The 26,569-nt window shown below is 44.8% G+C and overlaps 1 protein-coding gene across 4 annotated transcripts in view; it reads right to left on the reverse strand.

Moving 5' to 3' along the window:
• Nucleotides 1–1,095: 1,095 nt before the first annotated feature.
• The window catches only part of PDCD4 (programmed cell death 4), a 42,599-nt gene continuing 17,125 nt past the window's right edge, over nt 1,096–26,569 (reverse strand). For 3 of the 4 annotated variants that reach the window (XM_040434809.1, XM_040434811.1, XM_040434810.1), the window contains exons 2-12: nt 24,377–24,455; nt 20,529–20,807; nt 14,486–14,580; nt 13,149–13,262; nt 8,016–8,237; nt 5,784–5,881; nt 5,101–5,215; nt 4,011–4,118; nt 3,825–3,935; nt 3,566–3,705; nt 1,096–1,774 (exon numbers count right to left, since the gene is read on the reverse strand). In XM_040434809.1, coding sequence (XP_040290743.1) covers nt 1,714–1,774; nt 3,566–3,705; nt 3,825–3,935; nt 4,011–4,118; nt 5,101–5,215; nt 5,784–5,881; nt 8,016–8,237; nt 13,149–13,262; nt 14,486–14,580; nt 20,529–20,807; nt 24,377–24,419 — 1,386 coding nt within the window. In that variant the 5' untranslated portion in view covers nt 24,420–24,455 and the 3' untranslated portion in view covers nt 1,096–1,713. Of the gene's footprint in view, nt 1,775–3,565; nt 3,706–3,824; nt 3,936–4,010; nt 4,119–5,100; nt 5,216–5,783; nt 5,882–8,015; nt 8,238–13,148; nt 13,263–14,485; nt 14,583–20,528; nt 20,808–24,376; nt 24,456–26,569 lie in introns of those variants that run through there. The other variant, XM_040434812.1, reaches the window with a different exon arrangement.

Below are 26,569 nucleotides of genomic sequence, written 5' to 3' on the forward strand. Positions count from 1 at the left end.
AATTCCTAGGTTCCATTGCAGTTCTTTTATAGCTAAAATCTCACTATTAGAAAGGTTATTAGTTCTATTTTTAGCAATTTTTGAACTATCACCTGCCACTAAATACTATTTTTATTATTACCATTTTTAAAATAGCTGTTATGTGACATTTTGCATATATTGTGGGTATTAAAGAGTACCCGTCACCACAAAATGAAATGCAATCTCAAAGTACCATATTTTAGAGCAGGAGAAGCTGATCTGATCGGTATATAGTATTGTGGGAAAAGATTCCGTAAAACTGTAATTTATACATTTATATCTTTGCTTTTTCCACTTCCTATGAAGAGCTATTGGTACAGGGAGCATGGGTTATCAGTGACTGACAGCTCTCTCTGTATGCACACTTATATACACAATGCTATCAGTTAATACCTCCCCCTGTACCAACAGCTCTTCACGGGAAGTGAAAATAGCAGAGATATAAATGTATAAATGTTACAGGCTTTACTGAATCTTTTACCACAAAACTATATATCGGCTCAGCTCCTTCTGCTCTATAACCAGAGGCTTTCAGATTGCACTGCATTTTATGGTGACAGGTTCTCTTTAAATTGACACTAATAGTATGTTATAACTAGGTAAGTCAAACTATAACCAAGCAGATCCCCTGGTTATTAGAGCACACGATTTTAAGCACAATGCGGTACAATGGGGGTCAATCAATCATAGAGCAGGAAGCAGCTGGTCCAGGTTGGCACTCTAAGGCCACCTGTACAAGTTGCGGAATACGTGTGGATTCCTGTTCAGAAAAACTAAAGTATGTTACAGTGCCAGCAAAGCGAGATCTCATAAATTGACCTGCCAAATTAAATAACATTTCAATTATGTTTGCAGTTTTAGCTGCGGATTTCTCCCTTTTCAATAGAAGGGCGAGATCTGCAGCAAAACCGCATCAAATCCGCAATTAGACATGTAGATTTTGATGCGCTCACCTGCACTTGTGTGCAGGTGGTCTAATGCTCTGTTTTGTTTTTTCAGTCATCAGAACCAGTCAACCACTAACAGGCACTAAAGTGACCTTTTCACAGACCACACACAGACAGCAGCTCAGCATTTTGTTGCGTCACTAAACATATTTATTTAGTTTTGCACACATTTGTATTTACACACACGTTCTAGCAGAACTTAGCTTGTATGTCCAGTTGATTTTTTTTTTTTAGAAAAATAGATGTTCCAGCCACCATTTACTGTACGTTTTCATGTCAAAATGTTAGTTTTTCTCTGGAAAGGTGAATAAAAATATCCCCCCATTAACCAACCTATTTGCTTAAAAAAAATAAAGCAATTCTATCCCCCTGGCACAAGTGGATAAATTATTCTGAACAAGTCACTTCTCCCTTTCAACTACCAAAGCAAAATGTGTATGAAGAGCAGCAGTAGCAGCAGCAAACAAAGGGTCACAGGGCGCCGCCCCCTGCGATAACAAGTCTTCAGATTTACCATGAGCGGCTGTTACATGTGATTACAGAACACAAGAGGGACTGAAAACAAATGGCACATCCAGACATAGATGACGTTTCACCACTCGTCTCTGTACATCTACCTCCCCCAATTTATGAACTTCTGAAACAGTTTTATTTAGAAAACTATCATAGAAAGGCTTTGTACCCAGAACAATGTATAGAGAGATTATAAACATTAACTGTGCCCGGCCATGGCGCCCCTTGTGCTCTAATAGCTCTCGAATTTCAGACGACCGCCATCTCCTTCACTCACAAATCGTTTTCTTCCTCTGTGGTGGAAAGAAAAAGAGAAAGCAGTTACTTTTCAATGCTATGCTTTTTTTTTTTTCCATCCTTTTAAAAAGGGGTTGTCCAGGATTTTGAAATGGATGGCCTATCCTTAGGCAGGGGATTGCTATTTGGCAGTAGAGACAGAGCTACACAGCTCCATCCACTGTCTAGTAACTGCAAAGCTACTCCCAATTAATTCAGTGCTGCAGTTACCTGCTCCGTCCACTACACAATGAATGGAACTGTGTAGCTCGGGAGCCTGCTTCTGGAGCTACAAAAAAAAATTAAAAAAATCACTGAAAAGTGCCAGGTGTCTTGAGGATAATTCATAAACATCAATATTCTGGAGAACCCCTTTAATGTTCACCTCTAGTGACAAACAAAAACTAAAACCATTATTGTTCAGGGGTGTGCACATTGATAGTTTTTGAAAATAGCAAAATTCGGCTTCTAAATGGCAGCCCAGAGCATGGTCCGTGCTGCTCAATTGTATGCATCCTGCTCTGTCTCAGACTCCCATGCCCAGCGCCACAGGATATAATACGGTTGTACTGCATACTGGCGGCAGAGCAGGACGCAGTCTCTTACTGCAGACACCCCCATGGCATTATCCCTCTTCCACCAAACTGTACAACTGGCACAATGCAGTCAGGCAGGTAACGTTCTCCTGGCATTCACCAGACAGAGAAGTGTGATTGGTCACTGCACAGAAGACGTCTCCAGTGCTCCAGAGTCTAGTGGTACCATCCTTTACACCGCTCTGATGCTTTATGGCTGCTGCGATTCCTTTTACTTTGTAATACCACTCACAGGTGATGATGGAATATCTTGGAGGAAAGAAATTCAGGCATGGACCATGGCGGTCATGGGCTATCATTTAGAGTCAGAATCTACAGTACAAGTTTCTTAGAAAAATGTTTATTATTTCACACTTCTCTACTATAAACATTTTTTCTGTAGAAATAAAAAAGGTATGTTCAGGTTTTGCCTGGCTAATGCCATCTCCCCCATGCAGGGCAGTAGCGCCCCTCAGTCATTATATAGATTAACAAGCTAGAAAGCCCCATAAATGTATGCTCTACATCTGCACTGTTTGCCTTAATTCCTCTTGCATGCCCCTACATGAAGAGATTAACGTTTAACCAAATCTTTACAAGCAGAAGACAAACTAAGAGTGCGCGAGGACGCCCGAAAACACTTAAACCGGCAAAAAATTATTCATTCACTTCAAAGACCCAGATTTAAGGACAGTTTTCTGGAACAAGCGTTCATAGGAATAATTGTGCTGATCAGCCAATAAACGAGTACGCACTTGTTTGTCGACTGATTTGCATCTTTTATTCAAAATGAAAGATGCAACATTATCAGCAGCACATCTCCCCATGTAACCAGGCATGTGCTGCCGATAATCGCTAGAACTGAATGGCCAATGCAAAGTGAATGGTGGAGGATCCATTGCTACCGTAAATGTTGGTCGTTCTCCCCACTTGGGGCGACCACAACAATTACAGTAGCAATGGATCCTCCACCATTTACTTTGCATTACCCTGTGTAATAATAAGCACAATCTAATTGGGCCCTTGCTCATTGTTCCCAATCCAAGGGTCATGGTTCCCACGGCTGCCACTGCCTCCGTTTGGCCATGTTGCTCCTCAATGCTATCAGATTGGGCTTTAAAACCACACTCCCTAATGGCACTAGTTGGCCCTGCTAGATTGCTTTCTACTATTTGGCGAGTAGTTCAGATAATGCATTTATTTGGAAATAAGTCATTAAAGAGACATAGTCACCTTGATGGACATTGGTCCCGTATTTGTTTAGAAATTATCCCAGCTTTGAAGCAGTCTTCCACAAAACGCTCCAGAACAGAGTATGCATGGGGTACATCCAAATTAATATCTGGAATTTCTTGGTAAATTCTATCGTAGCCCTATAAAAACAAGCAGAACAATAAAGGCAAACTACTGTTAGCATTTGAATACACACTTCCGTGCAAATTCCCAGCACTCACTGCAGACTCAGCTTCCCACCAGCAGAGGGCAGTCTTACCCTTTTCATTTGGTCCAAGGTGAGGACTGCTGATTTCAACAGGGATTCCAACAAATTCAGCATCATCCTGTAGGTGTTCTCCCCGCTTGCTTCCAGAACCATCAGTATTGCCTGTGTATGGGTAGATATAAATAAATGGTGCATGCTGTAAAGTGGATTAGTACACACTGTAGAGAAGTGGCTTACCTCATACACAAGCTCGTGGTGAAAATGAGGTACTTCCAGCTCCTGAAGACAGCGTTCAGCTTCTAACACATCCCCAGATAACAAATACTCCTTTAGCAGCATATCAATCTGATAGGGAGAAAACAGAATGATACAGACAACTCTATATATTGAGCCATGTTACACAGATATCACTCCATTGTGATGCCGCTTGCTCTTTCTCAGCATGATGTTCTCTGTCTTGTCCATAATCTACACCAGAAACCACTGACCATAGGGATCCAACTGCTGGAACCTACACTGTTCTTCAGGAACGGACTTGGATTTTCCCCCAGCTAAATAAATGGGAGTGACATAGACCGATGAGCACTTTAAGAGGTTTGAGCCACTTCCATTTATTTCAATGCGCAGATAAAGTGGGATTACATACAGCTTGGAGTCTGCCATTGACCCCCTCATTTTGTTCAGCTGCAGACAGGGCTATGCTGCTCTCTTTGACAGTGTGTCACAGCCAAAGACAGGTCATCCGTTTTATTAGAACTGGGAACCCCATGGACCACACCTAATATGTCAGAGGATTTTGAAATTACAGGGAGCATTGACCATAGGGATCCAACTGCTGGAACCTACACTGTTCTTCAGGAACGGACTTGGATTTTCCCCTAGCTAAATAAATGGGAGTGACAGACAGATAAATGCTTGAAGAGGTTTGAGCCACTTCCATTCATTTCAATGCCCAGATAAAGCATGTGCTCGTTCTCCTCCGGAAATGAGGTAAGAAACACTCGGTTTTTGAGAATGATGGGAGTCTGGTTAGACCCGCGAGATATTTTACGAACCACTGACTGACTGCACTTGTCCATGATTGATCAAATTTACCTCTTAGGCTACTTTCACATCTGCAGCACGGAGATCCGGCCGCCTGATCTGGCAAAAATTTGCCAGATCTCCGTCCGTGCCCTATTATACTTAATGGGGCGGGCAGTCATTGCAGTTGAATCCGGTCGGAACAGCCTGCCGGCATAGCGGCCGTAGATATGAAAGTAGCCTTACTTTATGATCAACTATTAATATACAGATTACCTGAAGTAAAAAAAAGCAAAACATTTACCTCTTTCACCAATTTTTTAACTGGCTGCTGGCCGCCTCCTGCGCCCCAGACACTGTCAATTCTTTTTCCAACTCTAGTCATGCTTAGGAGAACCGCTGCCCGCTTCAATGCTTCTCTATAGAGAAAAGGAAAAAAATATATATTATACTCCACTGTGTACATACATTACATTACTTATCCTGTACTGATCCTGAGTTACATCCTGTATTATACTCCAGAGCTGCACTCACTATTCTGCTGGTGCAGTCACTTTGTACATACATTACTTATCCTGTACTGATCCCGAGTTACATCCTGTATTATACTCCAGAGCTGTACTCACTATTCTGCTGGTGCAGTCACTGTGTACATACATTACTTATCCTGTACGGATCCTGAGTTACAACCTATATTATACTCCAGAGCTGCACTCACTATTCTGCTGGTGGAGTCACCTTGTACAGACATCATTTATCCTGTACAGACCTTGAGACACAGCCTGTATTTGACGCCAATAAATCTATATACAGAGTTGAACCCGGACATATCCCCCTCTTAACCCCTTCTTCGCCCCTCTGCCTGCGTGATGTCCAGACAACCCCTTTAAATACAAACACACCTTTTAATAAGGAAATGCAATTTGGAATGACCACTGAACCAGCACTAACAGTCCTAGCCTTGATGATATAATATTTATAATGTACCGAGCATAATCACAGTCCACTGTGCCTTTATAAGCCTCCATATAAGTCTTGCTCAAGATCCCATCTCCAACTGCTCTAGCAATAAACTGACCGACCAGCTGCAAAGACAGAGATAAGAATTACTCACATACAAAACACGCCATTTTACCATATTTCTCTACAAAGTATTATGAAGGAGTGAAAACATATTATCCATAGTGGGATTACATACAGCTTGGAGTCTGCCATTGCCCCCCTCATTTTGTTCAGCTGCAGGCTCTCTTTGACAGGGTGTCGCAGCCAATGTCGCCATGTAACCCAAGACTAACCATCATTGCACAAAGACATTTGTTTTAGTAGATCTGGGACCCCCATGGATTACAACACCTAATATGTCAGATGATTTTGAAATTACAGGGACATATGTTTTTTTTTCCTTTTTTTACAATCACCACTGCCCTCATAGTTGCCTAGTCTAAAAAAAAACACAAAAAAAAACACATGGTTAGAAATTCTGTCTTTTGTATTGCACGTTTGTGGGTGGTGACTGCCTCTATTTTGGTCATGCACTGCTCCCACCCCACGCTGCCCAGAATAAAAAGGCTTGTTTGTCCATGAAAATGGGATGTGGTGTCGAGAATAAGCAAACCCATGTGGATAAACAAGCATGTTTATTAATAATTTGGTATTCATTAGTGGGTAGCATATATGCCAGTGTAGAAGGACCCCAAGTTCATTTTGAGGGTCTAGGACCACAAAAGTAGTAAGTATCCTATTTACAGGTACATTGTGCAGTGTAGGGTCCCATCTGAGCAAGTTCACCTTTTTATTACTTGTGGGCTTTGACAATTACTGTAGATCAAAATGTCCAATAATAATACAAATATTACATGTTTGCACACAACTAAAAGTGCGTTTACACAACCAGATGAGCAGCAGATTATCAGGAAGGAAGAAGTGTTCCTTACTGACAGTCGGCTGCTCGCTCAGTTGAGGTGAAGAGCAGTATGTACATGCAGCAATCACCTCCACAGTATGAGGATGAGCGGTTGCTATTGCGATCCCTTGTCCTCATACAGCTGGATTGTTCCTGGGTAGCAGAACTCTGTTTAGACAGCACCATCTGCTGCCCAGAAATGATAATTTAGGTGCCTGCACGGACGACAGTTTAACGCAATGAACGCTCGTTCATCAGGTAATCTGCTGCACCTTGGAAGATTGTTGGAACGAGCACTTATATTCGTTCCTGATAATCTGCCTAATTAACTACTCGTGTAAATCCACTTTAAGTGTCTGCTAAAGCACTGCTATGTGCAACAGTAAATTATGGTCACCTGACATTTACATTTTATGGCAGCCTACGTACAATCATTGTACTGATTTAAATGTTAATTACGGTAGATGCTTGTCATGTTTTTTTTTTTTTTTAAAGACGGTATCTTTCTAAAGAAGGATTTACACTGTACAATTGTTGGGCTGATTATTGGAACCTAATGTTAGTACAGACACTCGTTCCCAATAATCTGCCCCTGTAAAGATGCTGCCGATCACCCAATGAACATGAAAAACACTCATTTGTGGGGTGAAATCATCATTGATGCGGACACCTAAATGATCATTTCTGGACAGCAGAATGTGCTTTGCAAACAGCGTCTGCTGCCCAGAAACAATGAATCTGTATAAGGGCTCATTCAGACGGCCATATGTTTTTTTGCGGTCCATAAAAACGCGGATCTGTTTTTTTGCGGACAGTTTAATCTGTCTGCAAAAAACGGAATGTGTTCCGTGTGCATTCAATTTTTTGCGGATCCATAGACTTGGATGGGGCAACAGAGCCGAGTTTTACTGACAAACATAGGACATGCTCTATCTTTTTTGCACCGTCGCGGAACAGAACGGATGCGAACAGCACACGGTGTGCTGTCCGCATCTTATGCGGTCCGATTGAAATAAATGGGTCCGCACCCGTTTCGAACAAAACATACAGCAGTAGCCATCACTCTTCCTCTTACAGTGGATCTGACTGCTGCATGTAAATGCAGCTCTTTACCTCCACTGACAAGTAGGTAGTTTTCGGGAAGGAGTGGTCCCTTCTCGATAAATTGCCTGCTCGGTCAGCACATGTGCCTTTAGTGTAAATGACCTTTAATTATCTGTAATAAGACATAATTCTAACAACAACTTGGAACATGTGGTACAAAGCATATGATGGATCCCTTGATTTAAAGAAAGACCTGCTATGTGTACACAAACCTGTGGTGCCCTAGGTGTGTCCAGAACTAGTTCAGGCAGCTCTTCCAGCAATTTGTCAAAAGAAATTTCCACATCTCGTGTGCTCAGCAGAGTCCCGCAGAGGTTATGCAGCAGCTTTGATGTCAACTCCCGGTGACTGGCTTTCCCTTCCAGGGCAATAGATACAGCCAGCATGGGAAGTCCACACTTCATCTCTCCAAGATTCAAATCCTTCAACATTTCCTGCAAGCAAAAGTAATTGCATCTATTGGTGGTATCTAAATCACTGAAGAACAATGGTTACAGTGGAAAATCACTCAGGAGTGCACACCAAAGTGAATAAAGTCCATACTGACTAGGGATCAGCAACCATCGGCACTTTAGCTTTTGTGAAGCTACAACTCCCAACATGCTTAATTCACTTGTATGGGAGTTCCAAGAACAGAAAAGCAAGTGTGCATGCTGGGAGTCATAGTTTCACCACAGCCAGAGTGCTGAATGTTGCCGATCCCTAGACTATACAAACAACAGACATGTACAAACAGGCGGCACCTCCAATCTTGGCACAATCATCTTTTATTAAATAGAAAAATTACATGAAAGATATTAAAAGGAGAAAAAAAAAAAAAAACATTTATAAAGCTGCAAATACATCAGCATTTATCTACATTTGCAGCTCTTTAAGCATCTATTTTTTCAGTTTTTTATATCTTCATGTAATTTTTGCATTTAATAAAAGATTATTGTATCATGATTTGGAGGTGCTGCCTATTTGTATAATTGATTGCGTTCTACCGACTATTCCCTGCAATCTATCATCTGGCTCGGCAGTACCAATGGGCACAAAATGTAAAACCAAACCAGTCTAACAATATGCATGTGTGTCACTGAACATCCCCCGAGCTCTAGGGCTACCTATTTGTACTGGTGATATACAAACTCTAGGTGAGATTTTTTAAGCTTCTATGCCAAAAATCTGATATAGAAAAGTAGAATTGGCACAAGTCCTAATTTGGCGAAAATTTGCACTTTTCCTCCCTTTAAAACACCCTTGCCATTTTTGCAGGCGTTGGCGGGGCATGGACTAGACCAGGGGATGGGAAAACTGCGGCTCTCCAACTGTTCTAAAATTACAACTCCCAGTATGCCCAGTCTGTCTACAGCAGGCATGTCCAAAGTGCGGCCCTCCAGCTGTTGCAAAACTACAACTCCCAGCATGCCTGGATAGCTTACAGCTATTAGGGCATGCTGGGAGTTGTAGTTTTGCAACAGCTGGAGGGCCGCACTTTGGACATGCCTGGTCTACAGCTATCAGCCTACAGCAGGGCATGATGGGATTTGTAGTTTTACAACAGCTGGAGAGCCGCAGTTTGCCCATCACTGGACTAGACCAATGCAGCCCAATTTAACAATATCTACTTCTGGCTTGAGTAGATATGCAGTTCTGGTGCAATTAAAAGGTATGTGCCTCTTAATAACTGTGGGCACCTCGCACTGGCGCAGGACAAATTAAGACTGGTGTACATCAGTCTTAGGGCTCATGCACATGAACGTGTGCCGCCCATGCCGTGCATTGGAAACCACAAACCATGTGGCCAGTGCCGACCGATGCAGACCCATTCAACTTGAATGGTTACGTGATCCGTCCGCACCACAAAAAATAGAGCATTTCTTTGCTGTGTGGAGGCACAGACCGCAATGCCATGGAAGGGCTCTGTAGGGCTTCCGTGGCCTTCTGCTCTGTATCTTGCAAATTAACGGGTCCGCATCTGTGAAACGGTGCGCACACGGCCAGCCGCCGTTTGCAGGCCGCAATACGGGCATGGCCAGCACATGTTCGTGTGCATGAGCCCTTAATAAGATCCCTTTGTGGTTTAAAGTGATTCTTTACACTGCAGTCTAAAGGCGGCTTTACACGCGCCGACCAGAAAGCCGATTGTTGGGAAGGAAGCAACAGTCAGCTGCCCATTCAGTGAAGGAGACTCATTTACATGCAGAGAGCTTCACAGTATGAGGACCAGGGATCGCTACTGCGATCGCTTGTCCTCATACAGAATCACTGTTTCTGGGCAGCAGATCGCTGTTTAGACCACACATTATGCTGCCTGGAAACAACGATTGATGTGCCTGCACAAGCAGGATCACCCAACGAACAAGCGTTTAGCTCGTTCATCGGCGGCAAGTTTAGATGGTCAGATTGTCGGGAACGAGCGTTTGGCAGATTATCGGGAAACAATTGGGTTGTGTAAACCCACCTTTGGTATCAACAATACATGTGGCAATCTGTACTGTGCATTCTTGTCTTATGGTGTAGGGATGTTCAACAGATATTTGACCAATTTCTGTCCAATCAGACCAATAGTTGGTGTGTATAACAAAAGATCTGTGTGTGTAAACGGCCATCTGTCCAAAAATTGGTCAGGTAATCTGTTGGTGTTATACAGCCCTAGGTTGCTAAATGTCATCAGTGAAGAAATGCAAAGATCATGACTAGAGGAGCTTGCAATCTACTGTCTGTAATGACATTTACAAATATGGGGGGTGAGGGGAAAGAGGACACCTGTGACCTCGAATGTTTGCTTTGTAATCAGACCAGGCAGGAGTGAAAGGTCCTGATCACTTTATCAAGCTTGAAGACTAATTGTCACCCAGAATGTGACCAGAGCAGCTGGCACAGAAACAGGGCACCTATCAGTACAGAGAAAGTAATGTTCTGTGAAATGCAAGGTCACACCCTACCAGGAATTGTTCACTTTAAGATAAGACGCCTTTCCTTTCCTCTCCCTCATGTAACCTGCTTTTTCAAACACAACAAGTTCTGGGAGAGCTTTGTACAGGACTGCCAGGTAGAAGCAGCAAGCAAGCCATGCTAAATAATGCAAAAAACTTTAAAGAGCCTTAAAGAGGACCTGCCTTCTACGCCAGTCTTTGATAGCCCCTGCGCAGGCCTCATTAGAAGTTATGTGCACCTCCAGCAGTCTGTGTGCCTGGAATTAAAACTGCGTCTGACTGGAGTAGTTATCACTCCTCTCTCGCCTGCTTCCAGGCGTAAATTTCTGGGGTCAATCTGCCGGCCCCCACCACTCCCAAGTGGCAAGGACAGCGTAAAAACGTCCATGCAACAAAAGGGGTCTTGCAACTTTATGCCAAAAACTGGTTTAGTGAAGTTAGCAAATGACCCCCACTAACGATCACTGATTTAAGAGTTCCGCTGTCAATTCACAAGCTTAAAGGGCTACACCCATTTTATGGGTGAATTACTAGAAAATTCAATTACTTTACATTTGGAGGAGGGGGTCTGACTTCTGGAATCTCCACTGTTCCAGAGAATGAAGGGGCTGTAATGCTAATTCTGTGCAGTATCCCATTCAGTCTCTCCGTATACAGCGGCACTCAGCCACTCACCATGTAAAGGAACTTCAGCACAGAGCCATTCAATTGAATGGGACCAACTGCAGGTTTCTGCATAGCCAATGCTTGGCTCTAGATATCCAGAGATTAGCTGCAGAAGATGGCCAGCTTTAGAAAAACTTGTGTTATTCTCAACGGTGACAGAGTTATTATTTTTTTTCAAAGCTGACCATCTGGCGCCATTGATCTTGGAAGGTACACATCTCGAAATTAGAAATAAGACTCCACTTCTTTTACCAGATACGACCAATGGGCTAGAAAATAACTGTGTCTAGTATGTCAGCTTGGCTGAACTCATGAAATGGACAAGAGTGGTGCCGTTTCTGGAAATGACCCCTTTAACTGCAGAACCGTATGGAATTCTTGTTAAATGGATATCGTACATTGTTTGTTCCTGGTATTCATGAATCGCGAATTGTGACTGCGAGACGTTTTTATATGAGCCGTATCATCTCCGCAATTCATGTTATGTTTAAACTGTTCTGAACTGAATGTTGAAAGTTAATGTATTAAAAGAGAAATAAGGGGAGTAAACAGCTCCATGGACACAGGTCATACATGTCCTACCATGAGCTGCTCATAGCATACACTGATCAGGTATTAAGCACTGTCAAGGTAATCGGTAATCAGAATATTGTGTGTCCTACATAGTGGCGTTGCTACAGGGGGGGGCAATTTTATTCTTTGCCCCCCGGGTGCCCCCCCGCTGATTCCCCAAAGGAGCTGCTCTGCCCAATGGCCGGTGAAGCGCCCATTAGTACAGAAGGACCAGGAAGTGGTGAACGCTCTGTACTTACCACTTCCTGGTCCTCGGCTGTCGGCTGTGCAGGGCTGCGCACAGCATGAGGGCGCTCTGTGACCTCACGCTGTGCGCGCCAGTTCAGAGCACAGTCGACTGAGGAGAAAGAAAATTGCAGGCGGCGTCCAGGAGCAGGAGAGGCAAGTGTTTTTTTATTTTATAAAAAATGAGGCTGCTGGGGGCATAATAGGGGCTAATGAGAGGCATAATGGGGGCTAATTAGACTATTAGAGGCATAATGGGGGCTAATGAGGCATATGGGGGCTAATGAGGCATAAGGGCTTATAATGGGGGCTAATGAGAGGCATGGGGGCTGATATGGGAGTGATGAGAGGCATAATGAGGGCTAATGAGAGGCATAATAACAGTGTCTTCCACAGATCCACCATAACAGTGTGTCTTCCACAGATCCACCATAACAGTACGCCTGCGCACTGACGAGAGACAGAAAAAAGGGGAAAGAATCAGCGGAAGCAAGCAGAGGACGGCACAGCAGACGACTAAATAACTTATTTTGTAAGTAAATTGTTTTATTATAAATGTATCCCTGCAGACCGCAATACTCTCGTATTTTGTAATCCTATTTAGATATACTTATTTTGTTCCCCCCCCCATTTTTGACTGTGGTATCTTTGTGCCCCCCCCTATATATTGTTCCTAGAGTCGCCACTGGTCCTAGATGCTTATGTTACCTACGGATGGTGGGTAGCCAGGTAAGTATATACATTTTCTTTCATGTTCTTCAATTTTCCGTTGAGGAATAAATACCCACCTTTCCCAGAAACAGGACAGTGAAAGAGCCAACTATAATTGTTGTCTTAGCAGAAAAAGATTCATCAAGGTTGATTATTTATTAGGGAATATCCCCAAGAAACCAGGGTCATGCGGTAATTCATGAACAAAAAGAAAGGGTAGTAATCAAAACTAAAGCAAGAGAAACCTACTGCAACTTCATTAGTGTCCCCGTGTTGAAAATACTCCTGCACAATTGGTGTCACAGACTTCTCAAATGACTTTTCATCCAGAGGAAGGACCGTGGTCTCGTAAACACAGTTCTCCTAAAAAAATTCACGCAAGGGGGGAAAAAAATAAAAATGCACAATCAGCAAACGTGCTCATGAAAACAAACCAGAAGTCTGCCTATTCTTTCAGACTGCTGAACTATTGAACATGAAATAACACAAAGCTCAATCCCCTCAACACGTTCCCTGGCAGAGAGATCTGCAACGTACACAACTATCTGCGAAAACAGGGTTACGTGCTGTGATCAGGAGACCACAGACCATAACGGACAGATCCGTGTGACTGCAGTTTTCACTTAATAAATAACACATTCATCGTCACTTCATATAAAGATCTACATGTGTCACATAGGGCTCCGCACTTAACACATATGAATGTGACAATTTTTGGAACCATTTTTTGTAATTAATATTGATTTACATATATTTTGGGCTAAAAACATTTCTTGTAATAGGCTATTATTTGGCTTCTGCAGCTTCCGTGGAAAGCACAGGAGCTGCAAAAATTCATTATGTGATATATCTGCCAGACTGCCTGTCCCTTCTGCACTTCTCTCACTTCTCCAGAGCAATTTTCTAAGCTTATTGAAACCCAAATGAAGATGAAGTTTGATTTGGGCAGTACGTCACTGAAGCCATTGCCCACAGCAGGGACAGTACTGTGCATGCAACGAACGGCCTGTGAACACACAGCACAGGAGAGATTTCAGCGTCAATGCATCACACAGTGACATAGTGTAAAGGCTGGTGCCATCAATAAAGTCTAGGCTTATGCATACAAGATCATTCTTTTTCTCTGCAAATCTAAGTATTTGTGGCCACAAATGTATACTTGCACATGTAGTTAAGTCCCCTCCCTGTTGCGGTTATTGGTCTAGTACAGGGATCAGCAACCTCCAGTACTCCAGCTGTTTCGAAACTATAAATCGCAGAAGCAGCTGGAGTGCTGAAGGTTGCTGATCTCTGTTGTAGTAGAAATAAAGCACCTGATAGACTTACTTTAATGATCTTCACTGCTGCTCAGAAGTTTCTGTACCTTCCACAGATTTTGTATGGAGCTGCAGCACAGATTCTCAACTTCCTGGAGTAATGGGGGGGGGGGGGGGGGGGGGGGGCTCAGGAACCTTATCTTTCAATGGCAGTCCTACCAATCTCCAATGAAATCACCTGGTCTTCTATTTTTAAGTTGGAGGACTAGAAAGCTACCGGTATATTACAACCTAAAACTAAACAAATGAGATGATAATGAAGGTACCTACTTGACCCTCGTCATAATTTGGGTCCTTGACGTCAACAGTTTCTTCATCGTAGACTTGACAAGGAGTTCCCCACACTCCTTTACCACCAGCTCCACCTAAATAAACCAGGAGAGTGAGAACAACGGTGACATTTAGACAACAGGACTTCTGTCAGCAGCTCCAAATCTAATTATTTCTACATCTAATTGCCTGCACAATATGTAGTAGGAGTCTCTTCATTAAAGGGATTGGTAACTTTTTAGTGAGAGATTTATTAAATGAATATATTTAATTAGTGGCATACTTATGAATGGTGTGTTCTTTATTATATGGGTTGTATCTTTTGAACAATGCATAAAAGATTTATGGACACACAAAGCTCTTTCAAATATATTTAGAGGTTCAGTTCTGAACTATTTTTAAGTTGGATTATTTATCATACACTGATCAGTCACCGACAATAAAACCCTCTTAAATGGAACATTTTAATTTCATTCATTAGAATATGTAAAAGAGAATTATTTTTTTTTTTTTTATAATGAACCCATTAGGAAGTTTTAGTCCATCAAACCACCACCACTGCCTTATACTAATGGCAATAAACCATTATTAACGATATACTGCGGTATTAAGAAACGGCGATATGGAGATATCGCCATTTCTTAACTACCGCTGTACTTTAGTGACGTCATAGGGGCAGACACACGTCACAGTGCTGAATGCCTCTAAAAACGTCCAGGGCACAATACAGCTGGCACAGTGGAGAAGGCGAGAGCCGGCTGCCGCTGCGCCACCAATGAGAAGGTAATAGTGAGGAGGAGGGAAGGGGCTGTGGCCGCTGCTCCACCAATGAGAATTACCCTCAATACAAATATAGACTGCAGGTGCCAGCCGTATCACATACCCGGCACCCGGTCTCAATGACCGGAAGCGGCGATCCCGCGAACCAAGGCAATTTACCCCTCAAATGCGGCACCTGAGGGGTTAATTGGAACGGTTTGGTGGTATCCCTGTCATTGAGGCAGAGTTCCGGCTGTGTGATATGGCTGGCACCCGCAGTCTTTATTTGTATTATGAGGTTAATTACATTCATTGGTGGCGCAGTGCGCCCCCTCCATACCCTAGTATTATAAATTAAAATTATTGCATCAAGTATTATAACAGTTGGTGGCAGTGGCCACAGGGTCCCCTCCCCTCTTCATTGGTGGTGCAGGGGTAGCTTTTGATCGGAGCCCCAGCAGTGAAATCTCAGGGCTCCGATTGGTTACCATGGCAGCCAGGACACTACCGAAGCCATCTATGGCTTCCATGGTAATCTCCCTGCTGCCGTGTGCACAAAGCACAGGGCAGCAGGGACAATGTGAGATCTCTATTAGGGTGCATAGGACAAGGGATGAAAAGATCCAAGGTTCTAGCCCCATAAGGTGGCTAATAGTTATTAAATAAAATAAAAAAAATAAAAAAAAAGCATTAAAATTTTAGAACATTTTAATCAACCCCTTTACCAATTTACATAAAAAAAATATAATAAAAAAAAAAAAAAAAAACTAGATTTTTGTATAACTTACCAGTAAAATCTCTTTCTCGCTCTTTCCTTGGGGGACACAGAAGACCTTGGTATAGCTCATCTCCATAGGAGGCGTGACACTAAGTGAAGACTGTTAAGCCCCTCCTCCACAGCTATACCCTCAGCCTGGAGAGAGAGACTGCCAGTTGCGTGTCCAAGTAGTGAGAAAGGCAAAGTCCAACAAGGAACCAACAAGCCAACTACCCAACGGGTAACAAAAACTCGGAAACCGTGCAGAGAAAACAATGAATGGGTGGGTGCTGTGTCCCCCAAGGAAAGAGCGAGAGAGATTTTACTGGTAAGTTATACAAAAATCTTGTTTTCTCGCCCAGTTTCCTTGGGGGACACAGAAGACCTTGGGACGTTCAAAAGCAGTCCAAAAGGGGGAGGGACCACAGCTCCAAGGTGAAGCACCCGAAAGGCATCAATGAACCGCCGCCTGCAGACCCAGGCGGGCCAAGGCAGCATCTGCCAAAGCCAGAGTATGCACCCTGTAGAACTCGGTAAGGCGTGCAAGGAAGACCTGTGGCCGCCTTGCCCAAATGCATGGCCGAAGCCCAATGCCTCTGGCCCAGGAGGCACCGACCGCTCTGGTGAAATGAACGGTGACACCAAAGGCAGAATCCTGCCCTTGGTGCGGTAACCTCAGCAATAGTCAATCTGATAAAGCGGAGGAAAAACCAACCTGGAGTCCGTCGACCCTATGCACGGACCTTCTGGAAACCCAAGAGGCCGAACGTCGACAAGAGTCGGAGATCCCCAAGTAAAAACGGCAAGGCCCAAACAACGTCCAAATCGGTGAAGTGTTGAAGCGAAAGGCAAACACCACCTTCAGAAGGAAGGAAGGAAGAAAACGGAATGTGGAACAGCCCTGTCCTGGGAAAAGACAGAAGGCTCGGAACAAAAAGGGGCCATTCAGGCACCCGTCAGAGACACGACTGATACGGAAACACAACCGTACAGGACAGAAGGGGCAGAGAGAACTTCTGTAACGGCTCCAAGGACAAAGATTGGAGCGCCGAGAGCTCAGTATGTAGTCCCCAGGACGGTACCGAAGGACAGTACAGAGGAACCAAAGAGCCACTCCGAGGAAGAAGGACTTGACAGGCCCAGAGGGCCGGGGAACGCTGGAAGAGGAAGAACAGCGCCGACACTTGACACCTCAAGTAAAGGAGTCCCAGTCCCAGGTCCAGGCCGGACTGGAAAAAAGACAGAACCATGGGGAGAGAATTCAGAGTGGGGAATGCCCAGTTTCCCACAGAACACCAGACAAAAAAAACCTAAGTCTTACGACAGATCCTGGACAAAACACAGCCAGGAGCGGACAGTAGCGAACCCGCTGGAGTTGCCTGGCAAGCGGGCGAAAACCCAATGTGATCAGGCGCAGACCAGTAACACGCACATGGCCGGCAGCGAATCCAGTGAGTGCTGCGTTCCGCCCATGGAAGGGGGTCACGCACATGGCCGGCAGCAAAATCCAGAGAGAGTGCAGCGTTCCGCCTATGGAAGGGGGTCGTGCACATGGCCAGCACCGTATCCGGTGAAGGTGCAGTATTCCGCCTAAGAAGGGGGTCATGCACAGCCGGCAGCCAGGGAGAGTGCAGTATCCCGCCTAGGAGGGGGGGGGGGAATGCACATGGCAGGCACCATAACTGGAGAGATGATGAATGCTGCCTACGGAAGGGCCGCATGCACTTGGCCAGCGCCGTATCCTGGAAGAGAGCAAGAAAACCGCCTAAAAGGGGAAATGCCCTAGCAGCGACGCAGGCTGGGAGCGCAACACCATGCCGCCTGTGGAAAGAGGTCATGCAGCACTACTGATGAGGCTGCAGCATCCTGCGCAGTCCAATAGAAATTAGTTATCTATTATTCATTATTATTATTATTATTTTTTTTTATTATTTATTTTAAACACAGCCTCTCTGAGGCTAAAGGGGAGCCACCATATAGGGGCACAGATCGTCTGAGACAGGAAAAAAGGGGGGCCAACCATACAGGCCCATTGGGAGCCGGCCTGTACCCAAAGGGTTAACAGGGATCCGGCCAGGAGGGCGGCGCTGCGATCCCCTGGGGGCGGAGGAACCCCCAGGTGGGAAGAATTCGCGCCTGGAGAAGTTCCCGCCCCCTCCACCAGAGGCCGGAATTTTGCGGCCTAGTAGGCCGCGAAGCCAGGGTCTAAATTTGCGGCGCCCGGCCCGTTAAGTACCACCGGGACCTGAGGTGGAGTGGCGCTTCAAACCGGCCGCGGGTGCCCACCCCGCGGGCCGGTCGGAATTGCGGCCCAGCAGGCCGCGAAGCCTGGGACAAAATTTGCGGAGCCCCGCCGACCGCACAGACGGTCGGACGGGGCCTGCTGGGGCATAGTCAAGCCCAATGCCGGCCGCGGGAGCCCACCCCGCCGGCCGGAAGAGACAGGGACCCGGAATGGCGGCTTGCCGGCCGCGGGAGCCCACCCCGCCGGCCGGAAGAGTCAGGGGCCCGGAATGGCGGCTTGCCGGCCGCAGGAGCCCACCCCGCCGGCCGGAAGAGTCAGGGGCCCGGAATGGCGGCTTACCGGCCGCGGGAGCCCACCCCGCCGGCCGGAAGAGTCAGGAGCCTAAAATTTTTGCGGCGCCCGGCCGCACTGGAATATTAATGCCGGCATGAGAGGCCTTAAGCAACACTCCGGTAAGGCCCAATGTGATCAGGCGAGATGGGGGGACCCAGAGACGGGGTGCCCGTGAGGAGAAGGCAGGCGACGGCAGAAACTGTGTCGCAGCTTCTGCAGCTAGCTGTGGGGAGACAGCCACTAGCTTCATGTCCTATGAGGGCCAGGAAAGGGGGGGGGGAGGCAGGGAGCAGATTGTCGCTCTGCGGCACCCCAGGGGCCAGCCTAGGTCCAGCAGGGGTAGGGTCCAGAGGCCCAGTATGGGGGTCAGGCACGCAGGAGACCAGGGTGGGGGGGGGGAAGGGGACGTAGGGCTGGAGAAGCCAATCTCTCACCATAGCCGTCTTCACCCTCGGTCCATTCCAGCAGGGTCGCCCCTTCAGCTACTGGCACCGTAGTGGCAGGACGCTGGAAGAGGGACTTGGCGTGCGGGCGACCCTTGCGCTGGCGGGATGTAGGGGAGCTAGGCTGCCCTGATCCACCTTGTCTTCTGTGGGGGAGGCAGCAGTGCGGGTGACCGGCACTGGCGCAGCTCAACCCCGGGAGAAGCAGAGAGGTCTAGTGCGTCTCTGTTGTCCCTGAAGATCTGGAACAAAAAGAAAAGAAAAAAGTAAAAATCTAAAATTTAAACAAGGAGAAAACAGCCCTGCAGAGCAGGGAGTGTCTTGCCTCCTTGGACACCAAGCAAAAACTGGCAGTCTCTCTCTCCAGGCTGAGGGTATAGCTGTGGAGGAGGGGCTTAACAGTCTTCACTTAGTGTCACGCCTCCTATGGAGATGAGCTATACCCAAGGTCTTCTGTGTCCCCCAAGGAAACTGGGCGAGAAAACTAGGTATCGCCACGTCCGAAAAAGTCAAAACTATTAAAGTATTGAAAAATATCTCTTATGTGGTGAACGCCGTAACAGAAAAAAATAAAAAATAACAGCCGATTCTCCATTATTTTATTTTTTTGTCTCTTTCTCACTTAAAAAATAGGATAGGACTGTTCTATTATGGGCCGCACGTTCCATAAATTGCGGAATGCACTTTTTTTTGGCATTTAATTTTTCTTTTGCGTGGTATCGAGTATTGCATTACTTTTTTATGGGGCCGAAAATTAATCAAAATTTTGGTATTGTGACAACTCTAGTCACGGGAGTATAAGTCCTTTAGATCACAAAGAAATGGCATCTAGTGGATGTAAACCCCCAGAGCCATGAAACCGGCGCTGGATAACAGTCGCTGCTCTCTGGGGGCTGCTGCACAGAGAGGCCGGGGCTGAGAAGTCACTGCTCTCTGGGGGCTGCCGTAATATGGCTGTAGTGTACTAAGACCCATATGGGAAGCGCCATTCTTTAGTAAATGCCCCCAATGTTTTATTTGACCGAAAGGCATCTTTATGATGCCAAGGTGCCCTTCCTGACAATGTGCACCTATGATGGGCACACTCTGAACAACCCACTTATCAGGGTTTTCCGCTAGGCTGTCCCATTTTCTGTGGGAGCGGTGAAGATGGCTGATCGCTGCTATCTCCAGCACTCCCATAGAGAATGAATGGAGCAGCAGGGGGCACGGCCGCTCCATCAGATTTGGGGGGAGGGGAACGGTGACCCCATTCTTGGTGGGCAACTAAGAGACATTACTGTATGGGGGCATCAAGGAGACATTATAATGTATTGGGGCAACAAGAAAACACGAGCACATATTTTGAGTGTTTTTTTTTCTAAATGGGCATTTATTGCGATATATATCGTTATCGTGATACAATTTTGTTTATTTTTTGTTTATTTAGAATTCAAATAAGAATAAGAAATGCATAAATCAGAAAATTACGTAGGAAAGAATTGTAAACATGTTAAGCCCACAGACCTTTTTTTGGAAGTCCACGTCCTTTCCCAGTCCGGGATTTCCTATCCATGAGCTTGGTTTTTGGACTAGTGGGTTGTAACCCTCGGCCATTTTCACCATTATCACTAACAGAGTCTCCTCTTCCGGAGTCCCGTGAAGAATTTTTGCGAAGTCTTCTCTTGGCTTTGGCATGAAGTCTGGCCTCGTTTATTGTAGATACAGGTACGTTTCCATTCAGTTCATTCTTAATTTGCTCTGCTTCATTGTGTTCTACATCCTTGTCAAACAGGGAGTCATTATCTGGAGTACATAAAGAAATATATAAAAATATAAAAAATAAAAAAAAAACACACACACATATCTTTAAGGTAATGGCATGTCCAAGATGATTTTCTGAGTACAAGAGTAGGCCCATAAATTGCTGCCATTCCCATCTGTTATTCCTCTATGGGAATACATGTAATATTACTATACAGAATTTAAGGAGGCAGGATATGTGATAAAGCATTAGCACGCCAAGCGATTCCGGGAATCAGGGTTCCAAAGTCCGCTGTATGAATGGAGAGGTGGTAAACGTGAGATTACCTCTCCATTTACTTCCATGGGACTGAAGGGGTACACCGCACAGTGGTCTATGTCAGTCTCATGGAGTGGTGTTCATGTATGGACACTACTGTTCCAGTCACAATTCTGACACTTAACGGTGTTCACCCTGTGAGTTAACTAATGTGTTAATTTTATAGTACGGCTCATTACAGTTGGGGCAGTACCGTAAATGTACTAAATATACACAGCGGTGGCTGTGCCCAAAGCATCAAGTATGGGAATAAGCTGGACATAACAGCTGAACTGGCAGCACTAGCGTTAACCTCTTAGATCTAACGGTCAATAGCAATCATGGTGCCAAAGGGTGAAAACAAAAGGAGGGTGGCCCTGTGTACACGCTGTTCCAGCCTTATGTTTGATGTACACACCGTGGAAACCTCCCTGAGTATACATCAAAAATATTCGTGGAGCTCCATTCACCCGACAGAGGCCAAAGAGTGTAGGCAAAGGCATAACTTTTTTTTTTTTTTTAAGCTGTATAGGAAAGTGCGGAAGACTATACCTCTCTAGTACAGACTCCCATCAGGCGCCACATACATGGAGACATCTTCTCCATACACACAGCATCCAACAAAGCACATCACACACACACCAGCATACCTGTTGGATTCGTAATACAAGAACTAAAAAAATAAAATAAAATAAAGTATATACAAAAATGTGTATGCCTCCACCTGAAATTCGAGTGATATTAAAAGTACAGTATGCACATGCCTGTATGGGTGACATAATATGGCTCGCAATATAAGTGTTGCATATTGTATAGAGCTTAAAAAGTTTTCAAACTATGGTATGCAATATATGGTCCTGAGAGGTCACAGCTGCAGGGAAGTGGTTAAGGTTTGTAGATGTGCACCACATCAATGGACGAGACATATGTAGATCAATATTCCTTACAACCCCTCACATCACTGCAGCTGTGTTGTCCAGGTCTACATGTAGTACCTTGTGTTCTACCTTTGGTAAATTTATTACCAATATGATGACAGCTCACTTTCTGCTGCTGAAAATGTAAGTGTAAACTCCAAGAAACGTAGATTAGAGCCACCATAAAAGTTGCAAAGTCACATATAAATAACAAACTGAAGGCATTGTGCAATAAGACAACGGTTCTAAACCGCACATTATAGGAGGGGGAAAAAAGAAGGACACAGATAAGGAACTGCAAAACCAGCAGTAACTGTAAAGCAGCCACAGATATAACCGTGTGTGTTTAAAAACAAAAAAAACTGAGTAATCTCTATTTGGAAGCGCAAGTGTTGACAACCAGAGGCCCTACACATTCCGCACTTTATCTCCAAAGATAACAATATTTGTGTCAGATATCAGTAATACACACATAATGAGTATCTGCATAGATGACATATTATGCAATGCTCGCCCAGGCCTCATAGTTCTGTTCAAACAGCTTCCTGTAGTTTACAGACAGACCCATTTTTAGTCTGTAGAACAGAACATTAAGGTCCCATGCACATGACCGTATCCCTTCTGCGGTCCACAAATCACAGATCTGAAAAATATGGATAGCGTCAGTGTGCATTCCGCAATTCTCACAATCCTATCACTTGGCTATTCTTGTTTTAACACAGACCATAATAGGTCATGTTCTATAATTTACGGAATGGACACACGGAAACTGACATTTGTGTACTGTCCATTTTTTTTCCAAACCTGTAGAAATGCGGATCAGATGCAAAATATAATCATATGCATAAGCCCTAAATTGACTTCTCTTAACGGGCTTCTCCAGGACAAGAAAAATGATGACCTATCCTATGGATATGCCATCAATAACAGATTGGTGGGGATCCATAGCTCAAAAGCAAATCGAAGAGACTGCAGCTCTCCTGCCAGCACCACGTTCCCTTCATTGTTTACAGGAACAGCCTTATATTTTTGGTAGTGGCAGTGCCTGGTACTGCAGCACCACTCAATGGTCTGAGCTGCTGTGTGTTTTAAAGGGGTATTCCTATAACAGACAATGGGGGCATATCGCTAGGACCTGCACCTAGACAGAGAACAGAGCGGGGAAAGGTGGTTGAGGGCGCACTGCCCATGCGCAGCCACCCTCCATTCACTTCTATGGGGCTGCCGAAAATAGCCAAGCTATTTCCGTCGGCCCCATTGAAATGAATAGGAGTGGTGGTCGCTTGTGTGGCTCCTATTCACTTGTATGGGGAGAGCGCTTGGCGGAGGCCGGACCCTGGGAAATAGGTGCGGGTCCCACCTAACTATATGACCACATTTGTCTGTGATGGGAATATGCCTTTTATAGCAAGTACAGCCACGGTGCCTAGTAAACAAGGAAGGGGAACTGGTGCTCTTCAATCAGCTGAGGTGGACCACCATTGATTGCATATTGATGCCCTAACCCAGTGTTTTCCAACCAGTGTGCCTCCAGCTGTTGCAAAACTACACCTCCCAGCATGCCCGCACAGCCAAATGCAGTCCGGGCATACTGGGAGTTGTAGTTTTGCAACAGCTGGAGGCACGCTGGTTGGGAAACACTGCTATCTAGTCCTGGACAACCCATGTCCACATCCAACGATCAAAAGTACAAAAAAGTTTATTGAAGAGCACAAGATGTGAAGTGTCTAAGTTCCAAGCCCAAGCTCTGATCTTGGAGAAAGTCACAGCTCCTTACTGAAGGCTAATAGTAATTCATTCATAACATCTAGTAGAAATAATAAAGAAACGGCACAACATAGAGACATAAGAATAGATGCTCCAGAACTGTTATTAAATGGGGAATGCACAAAGCTATTAAAACAGGAATGTCAGGAGAGGTGAAAGGTCCTCTTTATGTCAGGCTACTTTCACACCATCATTTTTAGCGGATCCGTCATGGATCTGCAAAAACGCTTCCGTTACAATAATACAACCGCATGCTTCTGTCATAAACGGATCCGGTTGTATTATGTCATCTATAGCCATGACGGATCAGTCTTGAACACCATTGAAAGTCAATGGGGGACGGATCCATTTTGTATTGTGCCAGAGAAAATGGATCCAGAGCGGAATGGAGACTGATCGGAGGCAAACTGATGCATTCTGAGCGGATCCTTTTCCATTCAGAATGCATTAGCCAAACTGATCTGTTTTGGACCACTTTTGAGAGCCCTGAACGGATCTCACAAACTGAAAGCCAAAACGCGAGTGTGAAAGTAGACTTAACTGGGGTTACCAAGCCAGCCCAGTCAGCATAACCAATTATAAATGGAGCTTCCATGAGCACTGGTTGATTTCTATCAGGAAACACTTACCTATTAGATTAGCATTAATTTCACTTGGATGCTCTATTTCCATAGTTACTTATTCTAACTTCACCAACAATGGATCCCCCTGGACGAAACAAACATTCATGATTAGATTAATAAAAGAACATAATGCAAAAGTAGAAATCAACAGATACAACAGGTTACCATCATAACCCCATACATCATTCACTTGGCATCGCAGCAAGGCTACTTTCACATTGTGTTTGCTGTATGCCCTGGGAAAGCTCTTGGCATACAGGTTGTAGTTCTACATATCCATAGGCTTGACGGAGACAAATATTGTGTTTTTTGGCCTCTATACGTCAATTTTGGTGTTTGTTTTTTTTTGGATATGCAATATTAAATGCAGAGGCATTAATTTAAAAAATATATATTTTATACTTTTTAGTAGCAGAAAACTTCTACGACTGAAAATCAATTTCATTCATTTGCATGAGGGCTGCAGAAATCCATGTGTCTGCTGTCAAACATCCCCATTCAGACGAACCGAACAGATCGTCTTTCAAAACCTGCTGCATGTGAATGTGCCCTTAGGCTGGTTTCACATGGGCGTTGCGGGAAAAAAAGCGGGTGCGTTGCGGGAACATGCGCGATTTTTCCGCACGAGTGCAAAACATTGTAATGAGTTTTGCACACGCGTGAGAAAAATCGACAGGTTTGGTACCCAAACCCGAACTTCTTCTTTACAGAAGTTCGGGTTTGGGTTAGGCGTTCTGTAGATTGCTATTATTTTCCCTTATAACCATGTTATAAGGGAAAATAATAGCATTCTGAATACAGAATGCTTAGTAAAATAGGGCTGGAGGGGTTAAAAAAATAATAATAATAATTTAACTCATCTTAATCCACTTGCTCACGCAGCCCGTCTTCTCTTCTGTCTTCATCTTTGAGGAATTGAACCTTTGATGACGTCACTGCGCTCATCACATGGTTCATCACATGATCTTTTACCATGGTGATGGTTTAGGTGATGGACCATGTGATGAGTGCAGTGACGTCATCAAAGGTCCTTTTCCTGTGCACAGCAAAGAAGACAGAAGAGAAGCCGGGCTGCGCGAGCAAGTGGATTAAGGTGAGTTGAATTATTATTATTTATTTTTTTAACCCCTCCAGCCCTATTGTACTAAGCATTCTGTATTCAGAATGCTAATATTTTCCCTTATAACCATGTTATAAGGGAAAATAATAATGATCGGGTCTCCATCCTGATAGTCTCCTAGCAACCGTGCGTGAAAATCGCACTGCTTCCGCACTTGCTTGCGGATGCTTGCGATTTTCACGCAGCCCCATTCACTTCTATGGGGCCTGCGTTTCGTGAAAAAGAATATAGAGCTTGCTACGATTTTCATGCAACGCACAAGTGATGCGTGAAAATCACCGCTCATGTGCATAGCCCCATAGAAATGAATGGGTCCGGATTCAGTGGGGGTGCAATGCATTCACCTCACGCATTGCACCGGGGCGGAAACCTCGCCCGTGTTAATGGGGCCTTACTCAGGTCTCCAGGACCTCTAACGTGCTGCACCTGTACTCTGAGCACACTTCATCACTCGAACATCTAATATTCACACTTTCTGGTGGTGAATACTATTGCAACCCTTGATTTTTACAGATTTCCTGTTAATTCCTCTTCTAACCCCAACTATTGTACCCCCAGCTCTCCATTTTCCAATGTGCTCCACTTGTACATCTCAAAGCTCTTTTACACCTGTATTACCTGATAATTGTATAGTGCAAGTTGTTACAGACACAGCAATACTAAATGTGTATTTTTTTCAATGGAAAAAAAAGGTGTATTTTTAACTTGGAGATATTTAAAGGGTTTCTACCACTTCGTTTTCACAGAATTAGCTTTCAGACACTAGCGATCCGCTAGTGTCTGCTCTACCAAACAATCCTAATATAATAGCTTTTGGGCCAGCCGTTTCGCTAAAAAACGAACTTATATAGATATGCTAATGAGCCTCTAGGTGCTATGGGGGCGTCATTAGCACCTAGAGGCTCGGTCTACCTTCACAAACTGCCGCCGCCCAGCGCGTCCCTCCAGCCCGCCCATCTCCTCCGGAATGCGATCCTCCCCGTGCGCATCTGTATTCGGCGCATGCGCAGTGAATGTCTGACCGCTTCCCTGCTCAGACATCTCCACTGCGCCTGCGCCGATGACATCATAGTGCTCCG

This window comes from Bufo bufo, chromosome 6 (assembly GCF_905171765.1).
Source record: "Bufo bufo chromosome 6, aBufBuf1.1, whole genome shotgun sequence".
NCBI lineage: Eukaryota > Metazoa > Chordata > Amphibia > Anura > Bufonidae > Bufo > Bufo bufo.